The sequence below is a fragment of the Protopterus annectens genome, chromosome 3.part0 (assembly GCF_019279795.1).
Source record: "Protopterus annectens isolate FY-2018-M chromosome 3.part0, PAN1.0, whole genome shotgun sequence".
In the NCBI taxonomy this organism is placed as follows: domain Eukaryota; kingdom Metazoa; phylum Chordata; order Ceratodontiformes; family Protopteridae; genus Protopterus; species Protopterus annectens.
Window position 1 is genome coordinate 1840698376 of NC_056731.1, and position 23361 is coordinate 1840721736.

At 41.3% G+C, this 23361-nt stretch overlaps 1 protein-coding gene across 1 annotated transcript in view; it reads left to right on the forward strand.

The window, feature by feature from the left end:
* CCHR3.PART0H1orf35 (chromosome chr3.part0 C1orf35 homolog) overlaps positions 1–17538 on the forward strand; it is a 208154-nt gene extending 190616 nt beyond the window's left edge. The window contains exon 8 of the mRNA XM_044066034.1: positions 17458–17538. Within this exon, the coding sequence (XP_043921969.1) occupies positions 17458–17538 (81 nt within the window). The remainder of the gene's footprint in view (positions 1–17457) is intronic.
* The last annotated feature ends 5823 nt before the right edge of the window (positions 17539–23361 follow it).

Genomic DNA, 23361 nt, shown 5'->3' on the forward strand with positions numbered 1-23361 from the left:
GGGAATACTACCGTAATGACTGCAACAGTGAATACACTTGAACATGTACATTTATGGTAAGTGTACCCAACTGTACTTTTTCCAGGGCTCTGTGTTGAGCTCCCTGCTCTTCTGCATTTACTTCTCTGATGTTAAGACATCATACTTTGTCTTAGTAGAGGGCAAAATTGGACAAAAATGGTGAGAGTCAGATGTGCGACTGTACCTTGCAAAAATTAAATTTTTTTGTAATGTATATAAATACAAAAACAAGTCATCACTTCATCTTTTTATAGATAATTCCAATAGCCCTAATATAATCACATTAATTATTTTTCAAGATTAGTTTTACTGAGTGGGCAAGGGAAATTCTGGGGGTTTTCTGATTGTGTGGATGACCCTTAAGTTATATGAAACTGGGTCTGCATTATCACTGATGTGAACAACTTCATTATATGCTTAACTAAAAGCTTTAGACCTTTTTTCTTGACCCAGCCATTACAGTTTCCTTCCTGTTACTGTGATAAGCAAGAGTAGCCATGCATAAGAAGTGTACATATTTATACATATGATTATGCATGGTTATATACAGATTGTATTATTTATAATATAAAATAATTTAATTATATCCCTTCTATAATACAGCACCACTGTTTAGACTGTGTTTTAAATTTATAGTTTTGAATGTTTTTCCAGCAAGCAATGAAACAAAACATATGAGCCAATAATGACAAACTGCCCAATTCAAAACATTTCAACCATAAAAGGCCACATAAACTTTTGTCATTACAATCCATCAATGTCAGTCTGTATGCACAATCTCTGCAGAAGTAAAAGTCATCTGAATAATTCCACATTATAGAGATCTGAAACTAATGAAGAGGTTGTTGCTAGAAAACAGCTTTATACTTCAGCATTTCATCAACAAATTCAGTGTCTGCTGCCCTTGAAGAATACATTGCCTATGTTACATTAAAAATGGTAAGCTAGTATATTTGCAATACAGAATAGGTGGTAAGCTGAAAAACAAGTTCATAGTTATTAGGCATCTCATCCAAAGGAGGACATAGCCAGGACTGTAGCACTCCACCCCTTTAAAATACAAATCTACATGCTGTGGGAGTAGAACCTATAGCCCTCTGCATCAAGATGCAAGTATGCTACCTGCTGTACTACTAACACTGCTTTAAAATTCTATACCACAATAATACCATTTGCTAAACAAAACAGTTGCACATTTTAAGCAGACTTAGCGTGAGCAGCAGTAAACTTCTCTTCCCTTGAAGCTCACAATTCCTTTAAAATACACTTGAAAATAAATTCCACCTGCTAACTCTAAATAGGGTGTTTCACTTTCTCTCACACACCTCAACCTCTGCAAGAAATCTGGACAAAGCCCAACATAAATAGGGGCATATTATAAATATTGCTTTCATGAACTTAGAACATTGCTAGAATAACAGGATTTATGTTAGTATGCATTTTATATGATGGACAGAGGGAAGGTTGGTATATTGTGTGTGCTAGAGACCAGATGGAAGGGGAGTAAGGCTAGGTGCATCGAAGGTGGGTTCAAATTGTTTTATCATGGCGTGGATGGGAGGAGAAATGGCGTAGGAGTTATCCTGAAGGAACAGTATGCTAAGAGTGTTTTGGAGTTGAAAGATGTCGGATAGAGTGATGTTTATGAAGCTGGAAATTGATGGTGTAATGATGAATGTTAGTGCATATGCTGCACAAGTTGGGTGTGCGATGGATGAGAAAGAAAAAGTTTGGAGTGAGTTGGATGAAGTGGTGATGACTGTACCCAAGGGTGAGAGAGTGGTGATTGGAGCAGATTTCAATGGGCATGTTGGTGAAGGAAACAGAGGAGTGGATGACGAAGTGATGGGTAGATATGGTGTTAAACAAAGGAATGCAGAAGGTCAGATGGTAGTGGATTTTGCGAAAAGGATGGACATAGCTGTGGTGAATACGTATTTTAACAAGAGGGAGGAGCATAGGGTGACATACAAGAGTGGAGAAAGATGCACACAGGTGGATTATATCTTATGTAGGAGGGCCAGTTTGAAGGAGATTGGAGACTGTAAAGTGATGACCGGGGAAAGTGTAGTTAGGTAGCATAGGATGGTGGTTTGTAGGATGACGTTGGTGATCAAGAAGAGGAGGAGTGTGAGGGCAGCACCAAGGATCAAATGGTGGAAATTGAAAAAGGGTAATTGTGAGGTGGAGTTCAGGGAAGGATCAAATGGTGGAAATTGAAAAAGGGTAATTGTGAGGTGGAGTTCAGGGATGAGTTAAGACAGGCACTGGGTGGCAGTGAAGAGTTACCAAATAGCTGGGTAACTACAGCAGAGCTAGTAAGGGAGATGGCTAGAAAGGTGCTTGGTATGACATCTGGACAGAGGAAGGACAATAAGGAGACATGGTGGTGGAATGATGAAGTACAGGAGAGTATACAGAGAAAGAGGTTTGCGAAGAAGTGGGATTGTCCGACAGATGAAGAAAGTAGACAGGAGTATCAGAAGATGAGGTGCATGGCAAAGAGAGAGGTGATGAAGGCTAAGGATAAGGCGTATGAAGAGTTGTATGAAAGGTTGGACACTAAGTAGGGAGAAAAGGACCTTTACCGATTGGCTAGACAGAGGGACTGAGCTAGGAAAGATGTGCAGCAGGTAAACGTGATAAAGGATAATGAGGGAAACATACTCACAAGTGAGGAGAGTGTGTTGAGGGGATGGAAAGAGTACTTTGAGGGGTTGATGAATGAAGAGAATGAGAGGGAGAGAAGGTTGGATGATGTGGGGATAGTGGATCATGAAGTACAATGGATTAGCAAGGAAGAAGTAAGGATAGCTATGTAGAGGATGAAGAATGGAAAGGCTGTTGGTCCAGATGACATACCTGTGGATGCATGGAGGTGTTTAGGTGAAATGGCAGTGGAGTTTTTAACTATATTGTTTAATGAAATCTTGGAAAGTGAGAGGATGCCTGAGGAATGGAGAAAGTGTTTTGGTACCCGTTTTTAAGAATAAGGGTGATCTGCAGATCTGTAGTAACTACAGTGGGATTTGATTGATCAGTCAAAGCATGAAGTTATGGGAAAGAGTAGTGGAAGCTAAGTTAAGAAGGGACATGATGATTAGTGATCAGCAGTATGGTTTCATGCCAGGAAAAAGCACTACAGATGCGATGTTTGCTCTGAGAGTGTTGGAGAAGTACAGAGAAGGTCAGAAGGAATTTGCGTTCTGTTTTTGTAGACTTAGAGAAAGCATATGACAGGGTGCCTAGATAGGAGTTGTGGTATTGTATGAGGAAGTCAGGAGTGTCCGAGAAGTATGTAAGAGTGGTACAGGATATGTACGAGGGTAGTGTGACAGCGGTGAGAGTGACACATGCATTTAAGGTGGAGGTGAGGTTACATCAAGGATCAGCTCTGAGCCCTTTCTTATTTGCAATGGTGATGGACAGGTTTACAGATGAGATCAGACAGGAGTCCCCGTGGACTATGATGTTTTTAGATAACATTGTGATATGTAGTGATAGTAGGGAACAGGTGGAGGAGACCCTGGAGAGATGGAGATATGCTCTAGAGAGAAGAGGAATGAAGGTCAGTAGGACTAAGACATGTGTGTGAATGAGAGGGAGGATAGAGGAATGGTGAGGATGCAAGGAGTAGAGGTGACGAAGGTGGATGAGTTTAAATATTTCGTATCAGTAGTTCAGAGTAACGGTGAGTGTGGAAGAGAGGTGAAGAGGAGAGTACAGGCAGGATGGAGTGGGTGGAGAATAGTGTCAGGAGTGATTTGTGACAGACGAGTACCAGTAAGAGTGAAAGGGAAAGTCTACAAGAGGGTAGTGAGACCAGCTGTGTTATATGGGTTGGAGACGGTGGCACTGACAAAAAGGCAGGAGTTTGAGCTGGATGTGGCAGAGTTAAAGATATTAACATTTGCACTGGGTGTGACAAGGGTGGACAGGATTAGGAATAAGTATATTAGATGGTGAGCCCAGGTTGGAAGGTTTGGAGACAACGCCAGAGAGGCAAGATTACGTTGGTTTGGACATGTGCTGAGGAGGGATGTTGAGTATATTGGGAAAATATGCCAAGGATGAAGCTACCAGGTAACAGGAAAAGAGGAAGGCCTAAGATAAGGTTTATGGATGTGGTGAGAGAGGACATGCAGGTGGTTGGTGTGACAGAGCAAGATGCAGAGGACAGGAACAGATCTGCTGTGGCGACCGAAAGAAGATGATGATGTTTGTATGCATTTTTCTGTAGGATATGACATCTAAAACTCAAATGTCTGTCATTATTTAGCAACTTCAATCCTTTTTAGGAAGAATATGGGGCAAAAAAAAATCTGGACATTCTGCAAAAACCTGGACATCTGAGGGGTATGCTACCTCCTTCTTGTACAGACAATATTTGTTTCTTATCCAAAAGACCTGGTTCATGGGGAAGACATGATCAAAGTAAAAAATGAACAGCAAGCAAGAAACAAGCTCAAGATAAATTGCTTAAAGGATTCCTGTACAAGTTATGGACCACACATGATAGATTGGCATTCTGTTTAGTTTACGTGTAAGCCTGCAAAGATAACTGCACGTCTCCAACAAAAGATGACTGCAAGTCTCTAACAAATGTATTGAGCTTCTGAAAATATTGTAATCCTGCCCTTTTATTACAAATACTGTCATATGCATTTCAATACCCAAGGCATATTATACATGATCTAGTTATGTAAATATTCTCGGCATGGCAACAACGAAAAGGCTTTCAATGCTGGTAATTAACAGTATGCTTATTAAAGCTTACTTGTATCTTACAATCTCCGACAAGCTTACCCTGATGGTCATTAAATCATTGCTACTTAAAACAGAGCAACAGGGCACTGTGACAGCATGTATTTCCTGAATAAGAAGAAGCATAAATCAACAGTATAAAAATATGACAGAAAACCAGAACATTCTGCAAAATCAAGGACAGATGAAAAGCCACGGTCGTACTTGTGGTCTACCTTGGATGGGGGAATACTCTGCACACTTACACTGCATAACTGTTCCTTGCTGTCCTTAGACACTTCCAGAGCCACTACAATGGGGAGTGGGGTGCAACAAGTATGTCACAATTTGAAATGTCTCCGGCTGACGGCTCTGACACTCGTACCTTTCAACTTCAGAGCAAGAAATCTGGACAAAGCCATACATAGAACTAGAAGTGGGACACAGACCCAAAAATAAGGACAATTTTTAAATATTGCTCTTATTAACTTAGATAATAGAACAGTAGTAGGTCTTGAATTAGTACGAATTTTCTGAAAAGTATGAAATCTGAAACTCAAATGTCTGCCATTATTTTCTAACTTCAATCTTTAATGACTTGCCACTAATTTGCCAGAAAACCACAATTTTATAAAAAAACGGCCCAAAATGTGATGCAAAAATATAAAGTTGCCACACAATACAGCTGGGAACCTGTCAAAAAAGGGACACCTCTTTAATATTGACACTGTTAACTTGAGCAGCTAACAAAATAAGAGTATCTACATGCATTTCTGAAATAAAAGTAATAACTCTGATCATTACAGTTGTATATAATTGTAAACCCTCCATGTTTTCTTCCAAAATTGCCATTTTGAGGAGGGATTATTAGGGGAGAGCAACATTATGAGGCAAAATTGGGGACAGTGGAGAGGTCTGGATATTCCAAATTCTACAAAGTGATTTGCACATACCTCTCAACCTCTTAATGCAGGAAATCTGGACAAGGCCAAATATATTTGGGGAACATACAAACACTACTGAAAATTGCTCTTGTATAAACTTAAGACAGTTGATAGAATAACAGGTCTTGCATTAGCATGCATTTTTCTGAAGGTTATGACGTCTGAAACTCAATGTCTGTCATTTAGTGACTTCATTCCTAAATGATTTGCTAGAAAACCACATATTTAATGAGAAAAAAAACAAAAATAAGAAGCAAATATCTATTCATTCTGCAATAATATGGACAACTGAGAGGTATAGTTCAACCGGGGCTGTCTGAGTTTGCTACCCTTCCCCCCTCACAAAATCATGGTCGAATGGAGCCTCCCCTCGGCAGCCATTCCAATGTCCCATTCCTTGGTTATTTTGCCCCATTTACCATAAACACTGTAATGTGCATACTGCTTTACTTCTGCGATGATTTAGATTTCATTTGAAAGTTTTATTTTGCATTTTACAGCACAAACCCTATTGGATATCTGTTAAACAAAGCAATGCAGTCTCACAATGAAATAGACTTAGCATTAAAACTTCTCTGCCCTTGAAACAGCATTGAAACCCACATTCAAAGAAAATACATTTTGCCAGTGGCAGATTAACTCTGGGCTGTTTTCAAAATTATAGGCCCCTTCAACATGAAACCTGCACATGCTCTTTGATACACCTTCCTGACTGTATTACATTATATTCCTTGTACAATGCAGTATAGATGTTAGAGGGCATTTTAAATTTATTGTTTTGAACATTTTTCCAGTAAACAATGAAACAAAATGCATACACCAATGACAAAACTGCCCAATTCAGAACATTTCCATCATAAAAAGTCTACTCAACCTTCTATAGTCCACCAGTATCAGTAAATATGCACAATCTCTGAAGTAGTAAAATCCACATTAAAGAAATCTGTAACTAATAAAGAGGTTGCTTCTAGCAAACAACTTTATATGTCATTGTTTCATCTACAATAAAGTGCCTTTTGCCCTTGAAGAATAAATTGCCCATGTTGCATGCATTAAATAAAAAAATGATAAGCTAGTAATACCGCAATAGGGAATGGATAGCAAACTGATAACAGGTTCATAGTTGCTAGGTATTTTTGCCAAAAAGGACTGCAGCATCCACCCCCTTTACAACACAGTACAGTATCAGCAATGCATCTACCTACTGTGGGAGTAGAACCCACAGACTTCAGCATCAAAAGCAAGTACAATACCTGTTGTGCTATTAACAATGCAAGCAGACTATAAGCACTAGCAGCACTAAACTTTTGTTCCCCTGCAGCTCTCATCTCCTTGTAAAATCTGTTCGACACTCAGCTGTATCTCTGAACTTTGCAGCACAATAAATCTGGAAAAAGCCAAAATCTATTTGGAGGAGGGGGGGCAAAAGGCCAGAAACCAAGGACACATTTTAAACATTGCTTGTATAATGTTAGAAAGTTGCTAGAATAAAATGCTGAGTTACCACCATACATTTCACTGCCACGTCTTGAACCCAGGGGACCCTATGCAAAACAGTCAGAGCAACATGCCACTATGCCAAATCAGCTGTTTTGTGAAAGAGGAAAACGGAAACTTAAATGGCTACCATTTAGTGAATTCAGTTCTCACCATAGCTCAGCTGTCAAACTCTTAGCACAAAACACCTGAAAAAAGCCAATAATGGGTGAATACAGCCCCCAAACATGTAGTGAATTCAGTTCTCACCATAGCTCTCAACCTCTTAGCAAAAAACACCCGGACAAAGCCAGTAATGGGGGAATATAGCCCCCAAACATATTCAGTTCTTACCATAGCTCTCAACCTTAGCACAAAACCTGGATGAAGCCAATAATGGGAGAATACAGTCCCAAAAATAGGGACAAATTTCAAATATTCATCTCATGAGAAAATTGCTAGAATAAAAGCTTTTGTGTTACGATGCACTTTCTGAAGAATATGAAGTCTGATATTCAAATGTGTCATTTTTAACATTTGTTAGCCAGGAAAGTCTGACTTGGAACAAAAGCTAATTTTTAGCAAAGACCCAGGGAGAAACACTCCAGACAGATACGTCTTTGTAAGATGGGAGGAAACAAAAACAGGGAGGGCATACAGACTCCACACAGAAGGTAAGGCACCCCAGCCAAGAATCAAACCAGAGAACACCTGATCATGAAGGGATTCACATCCAGATCTAGTGAGGTCATTGTTCCCCTGTACTCTTCACTTATCAGACCAATGATCGAGTACAATGCCCCATTCGGGATGTATCTCGCCCGACATCTGCAGCAATTGGAGAGACCCCAAAAGTTTCTCACCAAAAGGATAAAGGGACTCCAAAATCTGTCATATGCTGCCAGATTGAAGAAACTCCAGCTCTATTCAGTCGCATACCGTCTGCTCAGAGGTGACATGTGCCTGACATACAAGGCCATGTCCAACCCAGAATTAATGGACATGCTCCACCTCAAAAAATCCAAATCCACCAAAACCACTAGAGCAATTGACTTAAACCTTAGCACGGATATAAATAGGACGTGCTGCAGGGATAGATTTATCACGCAGAGACTCCCTATGCTGTGGAATAGAGTCCCGGTCCATGTGAGGCAGAGCACCTCGCTGGCTCTGTTCAAGAGAAATCTTGACCTGTGGATGGGAGATCGTAGGTTTACCCCAGGAATCATCTCTGTGTCACTGCTGGACAGAGGCACAACAAACTAATGGGTACAGTATTTTTTCATATAAGGGGTGGCGTAAGCCACAAAAATTCGGGCTAGGCTTATAAATGCCTTGGGGCAGATAGCCTAGTATAAACCTATGAACCTATGTAGCTGTTAGACAACAATGCTACCACTGCATCAATGCACCACTGGCTTTGCAAGGTCACAAAAATACAGAAACCACAGATTTTATGAGGAACAGAACAAGTATGAGGGAAAAATCTGCAACATTTTTACAGATGGTGGTGGGTAGGGAATTCAGGCTATTGCCACCTGGGCCCAAGGTACAGAGTTCAAGCCATATTCTCTACCCACCACCACCATGTAGCACCTGGGGCATTTCACACACACACACACACACACATTATCTTCAGTGAAGTCCACAACAACAGTAAGGTTAATGTTGGGGTGTCATGAGTTAATGTTACAATGTGCATAAAACCTTTAGCTGCCATTCACCAGAATCAAGACAGAGCTCTAACCTTGGTCTGCACAAAGTACTATGAATTTTTGATAAATAAGCAGCTTACTGTGGAATTTTGTATTTTTGGTATTAACTTTAATTATCATCTGTTATTGTAATTAAAAAAATAATGCCGAAATCCACCCCCCAGCCACTGCTGCCTACATGCACAGTATTTTAGATAACAAATAAATAACAAATATAATTCCATTCTGAAAATGTACCGTAGCTGCACATGGTACAACTATTATTTCTGGTAAGGAGGATTATGACAGGGATGTTTCTTACTAAACACATAAGCACTGATCACAATATACATTTATAAAATAACAATGAAATAAGTCGCAGCAGTACAGAAGCAGTAGCAAAGCAATAGGTGGCACTTTGATGAGCTTATATGTAATCAGAATGGGCACACACACACTCGCACCTGTTATCTTCAGTGAAGCCCTCAGGTAAAGTAAACCCTTCAGTTCCCACTCTCACAGGTAAAGTAAACCCTTCTGAAACTGTCCGTTTCAGTTCCCACTCGCAAACTGTGCACCGCGCGATGATGTCAACATCTGTGCCTGGACTTGAAGGGCGTTCTTAAAGAAGAATGCCCAAATAACTTTTTTAAATTAAAGATTAACTAGTCAGCAGATTCCAGGGGGGTGCACTTGCACCCCCCCTTGCACCTGCCTGTGGGTGCCCTTGCTCCACACGCCTGTGTTTCACAGCCACTAAAGCCTAACCGTAAACCCAACATATTAGTCATAGGAGACTCCATTGTGAGACACGTAGATGTGTCCTTCACCAGGCTGGATAAGGAGAAAGTCACGGTTAGTTGTTTGTCAGGTGTCAGAATCTGCCATATCACCGGTGCACTTGAGTCTCTCAACAAATAGTCCATGTTGGTGTGAATGACTTGAGACGTACTTCCCTGGACTATATGAAGAGAGACATGATCGAGCTCGCTGAATGTGTGTCCCAGGCAGGTATGTCCCTAGCCTTAAGCAACATTCTACAGTCACCCAGAATGATGCCTCGATACAAACAGAAAATTATCTACTTCAACAATCGGCTTAGTTTCTGTTGTCATTCCAAGGGGATCCAGTACTTGGCAGCCTGGGAAGACATGATCGACAGACCATGATGCCTTGCCAGAGATGTCCTGCATCTGTCTCCCTTGGGCTTCAGGCATCTGGCAAAGGCTCTTCCCTCTCCCATAATGCCTTTTTTAGGCAATGCCATGAGATCAAAATTACCAACATGAAAAGTTCATCAAAACGCAAATTAAAGGTCTTGCTGCTAAACGCTAGGCGCCTAAACATGAAACTGCACTCATTGCAAGAATTCTTAACCCTGGAAGATGCTGACATTTGTGCAGTCATAGAAACCTGGTTCAGAGCTGCAGAGAGCATCCCATCCATACCAGGATACTCATTCTGTCATACATTCAGACCCCAAACTGTGGGCAGCAAAGCAAAAGGAGGTGGAGTTTCAATATATATTAAAGACATACACACTTCCAGGCTGGTCAAACAGTATGACACACAGGAGACACTTCAGGTGCAGTTAACCATTGATAAGACCCCTATTCAAACCATAGCTAGCTACAGGCCCCCAACTTTGACTCAAGATGCCCCCTCCACCTATCTGGACCACTTTGAATCTATCAAGATTCAACCCTTTATCGTGATCCTGGGTGACTTTTAACTATCCAGCCATAGGTTGGAAGAACTACTCATGCCAAAACACAGATGCCCAGAGATTCCTTGATTTCGTCACTGCAGATGCTTGGACCAGCTGGTCAACACCCTTACAAGAGGTGATAATATCTTCGACTTGGTACTAACTAACATGAGTAACTACTGCAGCATCCCTACAGGTCATCCTCCCTCGTAAAATCCAACCACAAAGTGGTCACTTTCGAAGTCACCATCTCCGCTGACCCCCCCCCCCATTACTGCCAAACATAAAAACTTCTCCAAAGCTGATTACAACCTCCTGAGGGAAGGTATAAACAGCTTCACAGCCCCCTCCCCCTCTGTAGGAACTGTCACAAATGTCCAGACCTACACCAAAGTACTATACTAGCATTTATATATAGCTGCATGGAATCAGGAATACCTGACGGGACAAAATCCTCCTCCTCAAGGAAGAGTAACCCTATCTAGTGGACATCTGCAATAAATAAACTCTATAATAAAAGGAAAAATTGCTGTCCAGGACCAAGAAGCAGCAGGTGCCTAACTGGAAGCAGTCTCTCCTTAGATTGAACAAGTGAATAAGAGCACTAGTGAAATCCTCCAAAGCAAACTTAGAGTCCAAACTGGCCATATCTGCTAAAGACAATCACAAGGCCTTCTTCACATGTGCCTGCATTCACAAAGGAAACACTGAAATCTGCTCATAACTTGTGGTCGAGGATACCATATACACAAAGGCTGGAGATATAGCCAAGCTGCTGGCAGACAGGTTCATTGAAAATTTCACCCCTCTGTCCCCCCATCAGTAAATTAGGGCATCCCCAGCACCTACCCCCCTCCCCTTATCTTTAGGGAGCAAGTCGTCACTGCCCTCTCAAAGGCAGAAAAATACAGCCTCCATGGAACCCGATAACATCCTAGGCTGCATCCTACATGAACTCTGGCAGGAACTTGTGTCACCATTAAGCACCCTATTCAACCAGAGTATTGGCTTCACCCCAGCTGATTGGAGGACAGCCACTGTTGTACAAAGATGGTGTGTCCACCGATCCAGGAAATTATAGACCCATCAGCCCAACTAGCCTGTTCTGCAAGGCCATAGAATGAATTATGGACCTCATTAACAAGGACATTGGCAACTTCCGGACACTCTATCTCACACAGTTTGGTTTTGTCAAGGAGAGGTCATGCCTGTTAAATTTGGTTGACTTTTTTGAGACAGTCACTTTTTGAGACCATCATCAAGGCCATGGACGAGGGGAAGATGGTACACAACGCCTACCTTGACCTGGCCAAAGCCTTCGATACTATTCCCCACTTAAGTATAATAAACGCTGTCAACTAGGCATCAATCTGTATGTTACCAGATGGGTAGCAAACTGGCTCACTGATAGAACCCACCTAGTCAAAACTGGGGAAGACACCTCAGGCAGTAGACCTGTAATGAGCAGTATATACTCCAGGGATAGGTCTTGAGGCCTCTTTTGTTTGGGATATACTTTTCTGTGCTGCAGGCCAAAACCATTGGGCTATGACAGACCATGTTTGCAGATGACTGCAAGCTGGTCACTGTCATTAGTTACCCTAGTGATATGGGCATCCTCCAAGAGAGTGTCACCCAAACAAATGACTGGTGCCAGAAACATGGCTTCAAACTGAATGCCAAAAAATGCATCATCATCCCGTTTGGAGAGAGTGACATCCCCACAAATTATCACATTAATAACAAGATACTAAGCATGCAATCAGTTGTGGGGGAATTGGGCATCCAGGTTGATAGCAAACTGACTTTTGACCACCATTTTGTCTCCATTGTATGGAAAAGTTTCTATATGGCCCTCCTTAACAAGAAGAGTATGTCATCCAGGGAGGAGGAGGTCATAACATCTCTGTATTCTTCCCTTATAAAACCCATTATTGAGTACAACACCCCTTTTAGCATGTACCTCATAAAGCACATGCAGCAGCTGGAGAGACCACAGAGGTTCCTCACCAGGAGAATCCAGGGCCTCAAGCACCTATGCTATACAGACAGGCTAAAAGCTCTATCCCTCTACTCAGTCTCATACATACTCCTCAGAGGTGACAGCTGTCTGGCATACAAAGCAATCTCAGATCCTGCCTTGATGGGACTGCTACATATCTGCAAGTCAAGCTCCACTCGAGTAACCCGCATGTGTGACCTCAACCTTATCTGTGACATCAGTAGGACTTGTCGGCAGGAAAATGTGTCCCAGAGACTCCCCCTTCTGTGGAATCAACTCCCTCTCCATGTCAAACAGCGAATCTCATTAAACTTTTTAAGCGCAGCCTGGATAACTAGATGGGGTACAGAAAATACTCCCCTGAGATTCCACCTGTGTCCCTGTTTGACAGAGGCATCAGGTATTGACTTGTCAAACATGGGCTAATTCTTAGCTAGGCTTGTAAGGGCCTGAGGGCCAATAACCTAGTAACTTCTTATGATTAGATATACCACCTTTAAAACTAAGTGAACATAAAATATCTGATTACTTTAGTCAATAAACTCTCTTTTGGCCATGGTGTGTCAAACTCAGAAAATCCTATCTCGCACAGTAAATTTCCAAAGGCATATCTTCTAGGAATGAAGAAGGCATAAATTGCTCTCTGCCTCACTTGTCCCTTGTCAAACGCCCCGCTTTGGCATATGCTTCTCTAAGCATCTCATTCAGCTTGAACGGCCTTCAAAGATTTTTTGACCAAGAAAGTTGCTGGTTTAAACTTAAAAATCTTGTCAATAAAACCACTAAAGACTATATCAGTGCAAACCACACAAATAAGAAAGGCCAGGTGAGTCACTGACACAAACACTTTATTAAAACAAAAAACAGACTAAGATTCTCTAGCACCTCGGCTGTACAAGCCTATACAGAGTATGCCTTTCACCTTCCCCAACATTCCTTATATACACAAAAACTCCCCCCAACTATACTGTTAATCAGTTAAGCAATTAAACTATTTAAAATCATTTCACAAAAAGCATTTCCAGTTGCACTCTTTGTTGAGACCTTTCAAAGAAAGTATGTTCAGTTTTAAAATAAAAATAGATTCCTTTCTTCTCAACTTGTATTTAACATCCTCTAAAATTATGCAGTCATTATATATTTGTTCCAGTACTGTTGCTTGCAACCCTGATGGATCCCCACTGTGAAAATTATGAAAATGTACTGCTACAGGGCTAAGTTGTTTATTCTTTTTGATGTCTCATGTTCCGAAAGTCTTACGGAAAAACTTCTCTTAGTTTCTCCTATGTAAAATTTTCCACGAGGACATTTAAGTCCATACATTACCCCTTTGCTGTCACAATTAAAAAAATCCTGTTCCTGAAATCTTTTTCCATTTAATATCAGGAAAACTTCTAACTACAAACTGGCATATCCTGCACATTTAACACGAAGAAAGGTGGCCGTTAAAGCTACAGTATCATATCTTCCTACCAAAGGCATCCTAAATTTTTCATGTACCAAGAAGTCTTTAATACTTCTTCCTCTTTTGAAGGAGAACCTCAGTTTTGTATTATTCAAGAAATCCACATCCCTTTCCGATAGGCCCCAGTAATGTTTGACCAGACTTTTCTCTGAAAATAGTACATTTAGAAACGAAATGTATGTAGTCCTGTACAACCTTTTTCTCATATGTACTATAACGGCCCCTTTTTCTTTTTATAGTAAGGCTTGTTTTTCCTTTCCACTTTCTTATCCCCTTCCCAGACCATTTCTTTATTTGACCCTCTATCACGAAACATATCAACGGTCCTATTCACTTCCCATTGATATTCCTTTTGAATACTGCAGTCTGCTTCTTAAAAATTCCCCATATGGTATAGATTCTATTGTCTGGCGGGAATATGGTCATGTTTGAATTTTCTATGTATTTTTGTCTTTAAACTACCATCATTCATTCCTTCTATTGTAATATCTAAATAATTAACTTTTCTTCCTGTTTGCAAACCATCAAAACCAATGCCAAATCTATTTCCGTGCAAACTTTCAATAAATTCTGTTACTCCCTCAAAACCCCCTTTACAAACAAAAATCAAATAGTCTATAAACCTAAAATATTTACTACATACCTAATAAAAAATTCACTTCTATAAGTATACAAATTTTCAAAAAAGCCCATAAACAAGTTTGCATACGGGGTGGCAAAAGCTGCCCCCATAGGTGTTCCATGCAATTGCCTGTATAGACACCCATTAAATTAAAAAATATTATTTCTCAAACAAAACAAAATCAATTCTAAAACATACTGGGTTCTAGGAGTGTCCCCCAAGAAAAATTCCTGAGCTTCTATTCCAAAATGTTTGTATACAAACTCACCACATCCACCACAATGAAATGCATCTATTTTCCCCATCTTCTCTCTTATTTTCTCTAAAAAATCAAAAACATCTTTGATATTAGTGTCTTCTGGTTTGGCAGCTGTATAATTTAGCTTTTGGAAGCCACTTATTTTGATTAGACAAACTTGCTGAAATAGTTTTAAACTTTGGAGCTTTCATCCCCATATTTCCAGTGTGAAGAAGCTTGTGGCTTAATGGGACTAACCAGGTGAAAAAATAAAATAAACCAGTTTGCATTTTTTAAAGCATTGGATACCTTCTCGTCTGAATGTATTTGTGACTTTTAACCTTACTTTGGCTTGAAAAGACAAGAAACTAATTTCAAAATAAGCAGCTTGTGATAATACTAAATACGATGTAGAAACAGTGTGAACTACTCCACACTTTTAATTCCATAAATAGAGGGTAGAATACACAATCTTTAAGCTTATTCATTCATCCATTAAGTTTCTAACATCTATTTATCCTGCCAAGGGCCTTGAGGAAGCAAAAATCTGTCCCAGCCTTCAACAGTCGTAAGGCAGAGAATCTAATCCTGGATTCAACACCAGCATATCACAACCATCCTGAACTTATCATTCACTTTCTTCCTCACAAGTACCTAACACATCAGTTCCCTCGCAGCCACTTCAAAGGAGTATCAAAATAAGTAATTAGAGTTCTGCTCACAATCTGGAGTTTGTTCCACTGTGTTTTCACACAGCGAGTAAAAAGTACTGCATGACAGACCATTTTCTGAAAAGTGCATTTAAGTAAGCTTAAGGCAATAGGTGAGGATCAGGGCTTTTTGTCAGATCAGATGGTTGCATTTTTCTCACAACAGGAGCTTGGATTCGTTTTCCAGTGCTGACACAGAGGTATCTTCCTTCAGACAAGTGAAGGTCAAGGTGGTCTTGTTTGCCTGATTTTGTGGTACAGTATGTGGATGTTAAAGTTCTTATTGCACTTAATCAGACAGAAGAACAAGGGCATTTACCTATTAATCTAGTTAGATTTCATCCGCTTATATAAATGTTTCCCTGGTACTTTTGTCTGCATGCCTAGTGGGACTAACATGATCAGCACAAGTAAATAAAGAAAAACAGATTACAGTTTGAAATTCAAGTAAGAGATGAGAGATTCTTCCCCTTTCAGCTGCTCCCTTTAGGGATTGCCATAGCGGATCACTGGTCTGCAGAACGAGTGGCAGTTGACTTTTATGGTGTCGAGTTGCCAGCCCCGGTGCCCAACCTTCCTCAGAAGGCACACGCTCACACCTAGGGCCAATTTAGTGTCAAGTTCACCTGCAGCATGTCTTGGGAATGTGGGAGGAAACCGGAGCATCTGGAGGAAACCCATGGGAACACAGGAAGGACATGCAGACTCTGCACAGAAGGCACCCCAGCCAAGAATCAATCCAGAGAACGTCTTAGTGTGAGGCACCAATGCTAACCGCTGCACCAATGTGCCACCTGCAGATGGGAGATTACATGACATTATTTGATAACCATAATCCTCCTTGCTGGCACAAAAACTGGTAGCAAAGTACAGTACCCAGTGTGTAGATATGTGTGCACACACACATACAATTGTGCGTTTGTGTGAAATCTGATCTTTTATGCACATGCTCATTTTATGGAAATTATTTATATTAAGTTGCTAGGTAGAATAAGTTAATGAATTTTCCACAACTGAGTAATTACTGTGCAAGAAGTATGAACAGACCTGGGGTTATCTAATTCACAAACTAGTGAATGTGTACAGTGTGCCGTTGTAAGTGTTGTTCTTGTGTTCATGTATATAGTTTGGAATCAAAGCTCATATTTTATATGTTTGAAGATGGAATGTAGGCAAGTGGTAAGGCACCTACATGCTTACATGGAAAAGTTACATAGCCTTGGAAAAGGGGATATGCATTTTTCCATGAGGGTGTGCAATTTTGAAGCTATTTGTATAACTAAGAGAATATGACGGTGCAAGTGCCTTGCCAGTGGCCATTTTAAATCCTGATCTATCTACAAGTGTTCATGAGCAGTTACAATTCATACAGTCTTGGAGACCATTAAGGAGCCTAGCCCAAATTCCCAATTGCCCCAAAGCCCCGGCTGTTTAAGTGACTTGCCTAAGGTCACGCAATAGGCAGATGAAGGGGGAAGGATTCAAACCCTGTACCTTTCTAACAGGAAGCAGTGTGTTAAGTCACAAATTTAGTCCTTTGTGGTAATTGTCAGGCATACTAGTTGCAGCTCAAGCAAGGTTCAAAAGTAGACCCTGATTACAGACAAATGTATTGTTGTTTTTTTATGGTTCATTTCTTTATTTGCAAGTTGTTGCAATCCTTACCTAGAGGTAAATAATTTTGCAAATCTGTGTGTCTTAAAGTATGTGTACAGATGTTCTCTTGTTAATAAGTCTTATTAAAGATGCTGTATAAGAACAGTTTAATCTGCAGAGATGGTAATGTTTTCACAGCTGCATTGTAATCCGATCATTTTTTATCCGTTAATGACAGCATCATAAAGTAGACAAAAGTCAGATGTCTACTTTGAAGCGAAAGCCAGAAGAGGACAGTGATTCTGGAAAGGCAAGGTAAAATGAGTATTGATTTTCAGTATATGTGATGTTTTGCTGAAAGATGTGAGAATTTAGTACATTTCTGGCTAAGGTTGTACAGTGAGCTGTATGTTAATGCCAAACATTTTAAACTGTAATAACATGCACACCTGGTATGTTAGTGTACAGAGTTGTAGCATGGGAATTTAGCACCCCACTCAGCTTGACAATTTTCAGATTGGACTGAGAACATTGACATTGCCTTTCAAAAGGACTACACACACACACACACACGGCAGTGCATCCTACCAAGCTGAAATCTTCCATTTTCTCTGGACATCTGTCTGCAGGCTTCTGGTTCTGATGCCAGAGTCTTGATTTCTGAGGGTGAGGACTATTTCTTTTCACTGTTGGCGCCATGGGGGACATCCTTGTTCAGAGACTGAATTTGTTGGTGTCGAACTTCATACAGAGACAGTGACGTAGACCACTCTGAGATCCATGTTTAAGGCATCCAGACAACAGATGTCTGTCATATTGCCATAGAATAAGGAATATAGACCTTAATCCCTTTTTCTTTCCTGGTTTCCCCTCAAGATATAATGAAGTTAACTTCAAATTCAGATTAACTTCAGCAATTGGCTAAGCTTCTGGTGTCATTCTAAAGGGATCCAGTATCTGTCTGCCTGGGATGACATGGTTGACAGACCACGATGCTTTGCCAGAGATGGCCTGCACCTGTCACCTCTGGGATTCCAGACACTGGCTAAGGTTCTTGCCGCCACTATAGTGCCTTTTTTAGGCAAGGTTCAAATGACAAATTCACCACTGTAACAGGAACAGGCAAGCAAAAACTGAGGGTGATGCTACTCAATGATAGAAGTCTAAATCTCAAAATGCACTCACTCGAGGCACTCCTTAAAATGGCGAACATTGATATCTGTGCAGTGACTGAGACCTGGTTCAAGGCTCCAGAGAGCACCCCTGCATTACCAGGTTATAACTCATACCACACTTTTCGGCCATGTATCCTGGACCGGAACACCAAGGGCGAAGGTGTGTCCATATTCATTAAGGATATGCACACCTCCAGACTAGTTGCTCAGCATAATGCAGCCGAGGTTATCCAAGTGCAACTAACTCTTGGGCAAAACTGCAATCCAGATTGTAGCTTGCTACAGACCCCCACCATGCCCCAGGATTCCCACTCCTCTTTTCTTGATGTACTGGCAAATATTAGGGTTCAACCAAACACCCTAATAATGGGCGATTTCAACTACCCCACCATTAACTGGGAAAACTACTCATGTACCAACTCCTTCGCTCAACGCTTTCTGGAATTCATAAACTCCAATGCCCTGGATCACCTTATCCACACCCCCACCAGGGGCAACAATATCCTAGATCTAGTCATTACCAACATGAGTGACCAGTGTTCCACACCTGAAGTCAACGCCTCATTGGTCCGATCCGACCATAAGCTAATTACCTTAGATATCCACATTCTGCCCCCACCCCCCATTAAGGAAACCATGGTAAAAAATTTCTCCAAAGCCAACTTCATGCTTCTTAAGACAGAAGTGGTGAACTTCATGACACCCATGCAGATGGACAGTACAGTTAGGACTACTGAATGCTACACAATTGCACTTTATAAGCACTTACACGAGTGCATGGATCATGCTATCCCAAACAGAACCAAGATGCTATCCTCCAAAAAAGGAAGCCAATCTGGTGGTCCCCTGCCATAAACAAACTGTACAACAGAAGGAAGAAACTGTTGCAAATGAGCTCCTTCGAGTGGTCAGCCTCAGTAAGAAGCTGCAATCCCTGATAAAATCCTCCAAAGCTAGTTACGAAAACAAAATCGCCACTGATTCTAAAGACAACCACAAAGCATTCTATAGCTATGTCAATAATCTCAATGGCAGCACTCGGATCTGCTCTGAGTTACAGCACAATGGCACTAAATATACAGACCCAACTGATAATGCCAACATCTGGGCAGATAGGTTCAGTGCTAATTTACCCCCCCTCTCGCCCTCTAAATAGCCCATCTCTATACTGGAAGAATGCAAAGTTCCTGTAGTCATGGCTGCACACATAAAAACCACACTCTCCAAAGCCAAGAACACCGCATCCATGGGACCAGACAACATCCCAGGCTGCGTCCTACACGAACTACAGAACGAACTGGCACCCCAGTCATAGCCTCACCTCAGGCTTTGTGCCTGCTGAATGGCACACAGCAACGGTTATCCCACTCCACAAGGGGGGATGCCACCATGGACCCCGGGAACTACCGCCACATTAGCCTGACGAGCCTGGTCTGCAAGGCCATGGAACGTATCATCATGGAACTTATAAACAAAGACATTGGTAATCTCCAAACTCTGGACCCCACCCAGTTCGGGTTTGTAAAAGACAGATCATGTCTCCTAAACCTGATAGACTTCTTTGAAGCAGTCACCAAAGCTGTAGATGAGGGTAAGGTGGTTCACACAGCCTATCTAGATCTTGCCAAGGCTTTTGACACCATCCTCCACTCTGGAATTATAGGTAAACTCACTAAACTAGGTATAAATCCCTATGTCAAAAGATGGGTTGCCAAGTGGCTCACTGACAGAACCCACACTGTGAAAGTAGCAGACTCCAAATCCAACTTCAGACCAGTGACAAGTGGAGTACCACAGGGTTCAGTCCTAGGTCCTCTCCTGTTTGGTATCTACTTCTCTGAAGTACAGGCTAACGCAGAAGGTCTTTGGCTAATGAAGTTCGCAGATGACTGCAAACTAGGAGCCATAATCGAAACTCTTAACGATGTGGACATCCTACAAAAGGGCCACACTGAGACAGATGCCTGGTGTCAAAGCCATGGCCTCAAGCTCAATGCCAAAAAGTGCATTGTCATCCCCTTTGGTAAAAACTCTGTACCCATGAACTACAACATAGGCGGTAGTATACTTGACACCAAAAGTGTGATAACAGACCTTGGGACACAGGTGGACAGTCACATTGCCACAGTAGTCAGGAAATCCTTCTACGTGGCATACCTCATCACAAAAGGTTTCTCATCCAGAAAAAAAGAGGTCATTGTTCCCCACTACTCATCAATCATTAGACCCATTCTAGAGTACAACTCCCCTTTTGGTATGTACCTCACAAGACATCTACAACAACTGGAAAGGCCGCAGAAATACCTCACAAAGAGGATTACCGGCCTCAAACAGATGCCCTATGCAAACAGTCTCAAAAAACTCCAGCTTTACTCTGTTGCATATTGCCTATTCAGAGGTGATCTCTGACTAACATACAAAGCTATGTCAAACCCAGAGGTGTTGGACATGCTCCACTTAAAGAAATCCCAATCCCTCCGAGCTACACGCTCTAGAGACCTAAATCTTGTCACCTCAATAAACAGAACATGCCGGAGGGATAGATTCCTTTCCCAAAGACTTTCCATACTCTGGAATAAACTACCTATTTATATCAAACAAAGCTCCTTATTAGCACTCTTCAAGAAAAATCTTGATGATCGGATGGGAAATGGGAAATTCACCCTGGGATCACTTCTGTGGCTCTGCTCAACAGTGGCATAGGAAAATAATTTTCTTGGGTGGCAAAAGCCAGAGTACCTTTTTGGCTGGGCTTGTATAGGCCCCAGGGCCGATAGCCTAGTACCTTCCTATGAACCTAAAGGTGGCTGCACATTGAGTAGCCTTGTCAGCGTAAAAACTGAAAATGCAAAGAAGAAATTTGGAGAAAGTAAGAGAAAATCTGTTAGAAACAGAGAAACTGCAACACTGGTTATGAAGAACCTTGTAGGCTGTTCAACAAAAAAGTTCACTTTTCAGGTTTAAAACAAGAGATGGCTCCCAATAATTTATGGAAAATAAATCAAATGCACTCAGATGTGAGACAAAAGAACACAAGTCAGATGACTAAAGGCTTGAAAAAATAAAAGATTTAGGTAGCTATTCAAGTGAGCTTATAAAACTGGTTAAATCAGAGGTCAAAGTGAAGAAAAAACTGGCCAAACTTGAAGTTTTAGAACTGTTTAAGTAGAAGACAGAACATGTAGAAAAACCCTTTTTATTGTACTAGAGAAGCTGAAAGGACTACACTGCATTAACTTTTTATTAAAATACAAATAAGCAACTGGATTGGTGTTCCACAGCAGGATTTGTTAATCAAGAAAGCACATTGGTTATGTTCCATATCTCACCTTAAGAAAGCAACCAAGACCTGTATTAGTAACGATGTAATCATACCAACAAAAAGAGCTGCTCCTGATAGAACTGACAGAAGGGAGCAGGTTTAAAAATTGGAAACTTCAGAATGTTTGAAAAAAAAAAAACAATTATTATTTGTACACTGGTATACCAGGAAGAAGAGAAACAAGTTATTCCATCTTTCAGGTGGGAGGGGATCTTGCTGTCTTCGGAGTATTTTCATAGGTTCATGGGCAGTGGGACGTGTGAGCCAATCCCAGTTTTCCAAATGCGTCAGTGCACTGTCTGGTTAAGTGACTTGCTCAGAGTCCCATAGTAGGCAAGTAAGGCCAAGGGAATCAAACCCTAAACTACAGGTGTCGGCTCATTAACTGCTCTTAGCCTTGTTCCTCTGTGCTGGTTGTCTTACATTTACTGTAGACCATCAGCCCTATTAGCAGTAAGAATTGTTTGCAAGAGGAGGCTGAAAGACAAAGTTTGACTGTGATAAACTGGTGATAGAATTTTTAAGTATAAACCCCAGCTTGTCATTAATATTTAGAAGGACATTAATGTAACTGTAAGTAAAGTTTTCATTTTGAATAAACAATTGTGATGTAAATTGCATATTCTATTGTAAAGCACTTCTGTATAGGTTCATAGGTTTATACTAGGCTATCTGCCCTAAGGCATTTATAAGCCTAGCCCAAAGTTTTGTGGCTTACGCCACCCCTTATGTTAAAAAATACTGTGCCCATTAGTTTGTTGTGCCTCTGTCCATCAGTGACACAGAGATGATTCCCGGGGTAAACCTACGATCTCCCATCCACCGGTCAAGATTTCTCTTGAACAGAGCCAGCGAGGTGCCCTGCCTCACATGGACCAGGATTTTATTCCACAGCATAGGGAGTCTCTGGGTGACAAATCTATCCCTCCAGCATGTCCTATTTATATCCGTGCTAAGGTTTAAGTCACTTGCTCTAGTGGATCTGGTAGATTTGGATTTTTTGAGGTGGAGCATGTCCATTAATTCCGGGTTGGACATGGCCTTGTATGTCAGGCACAGGTCACCTCTGAGCAGGCGGTATGCGACTGAATAGAGCTGGAGTTTCTTCAGTCTGGCAGCATATGACAGATTTTGGAGTCCCTTTATCCTTTTGGTGAGGAACTTTTGGGGTCTCTCCAATTGCTGCAGGTGTCGGGTGAGATGCATCCCGAATGGGGCATTGTACTCGATCATTGGTCTGATAAGTGAAGAGTACAGGGGAACAATGACCTCACTTGATCTGGATGTGAATCCCTTCATGATCAGGTGGGCAATGTAGAAGGTCTTTCTAACCACTTTAGCAATGTGAGTGTCAAAAGAAAGGCCACTGTCAACCTGGGTCCCCAGGTCCCTGAAAACCTCTTCTGTGCTTAATGGATTGCCACCTGTATGGTAGCTTGGGGTTACCTTGTTTTTCCCGAAGGGTATGACTATACATTTTTTGGCATTTAACTTCAGGCCATGGCTCTGGCACCAGTTATCAGTTTCCGTGAGACCCCTCTGAAGGATATCTGTGTCCGATGTACTTTCTACTATGGCGCCCAGTTTGCAGTCATCTGCAAACTTTGTCAGCCATAGTCCTCCTATGTTTGCCTGTACTTCTGAG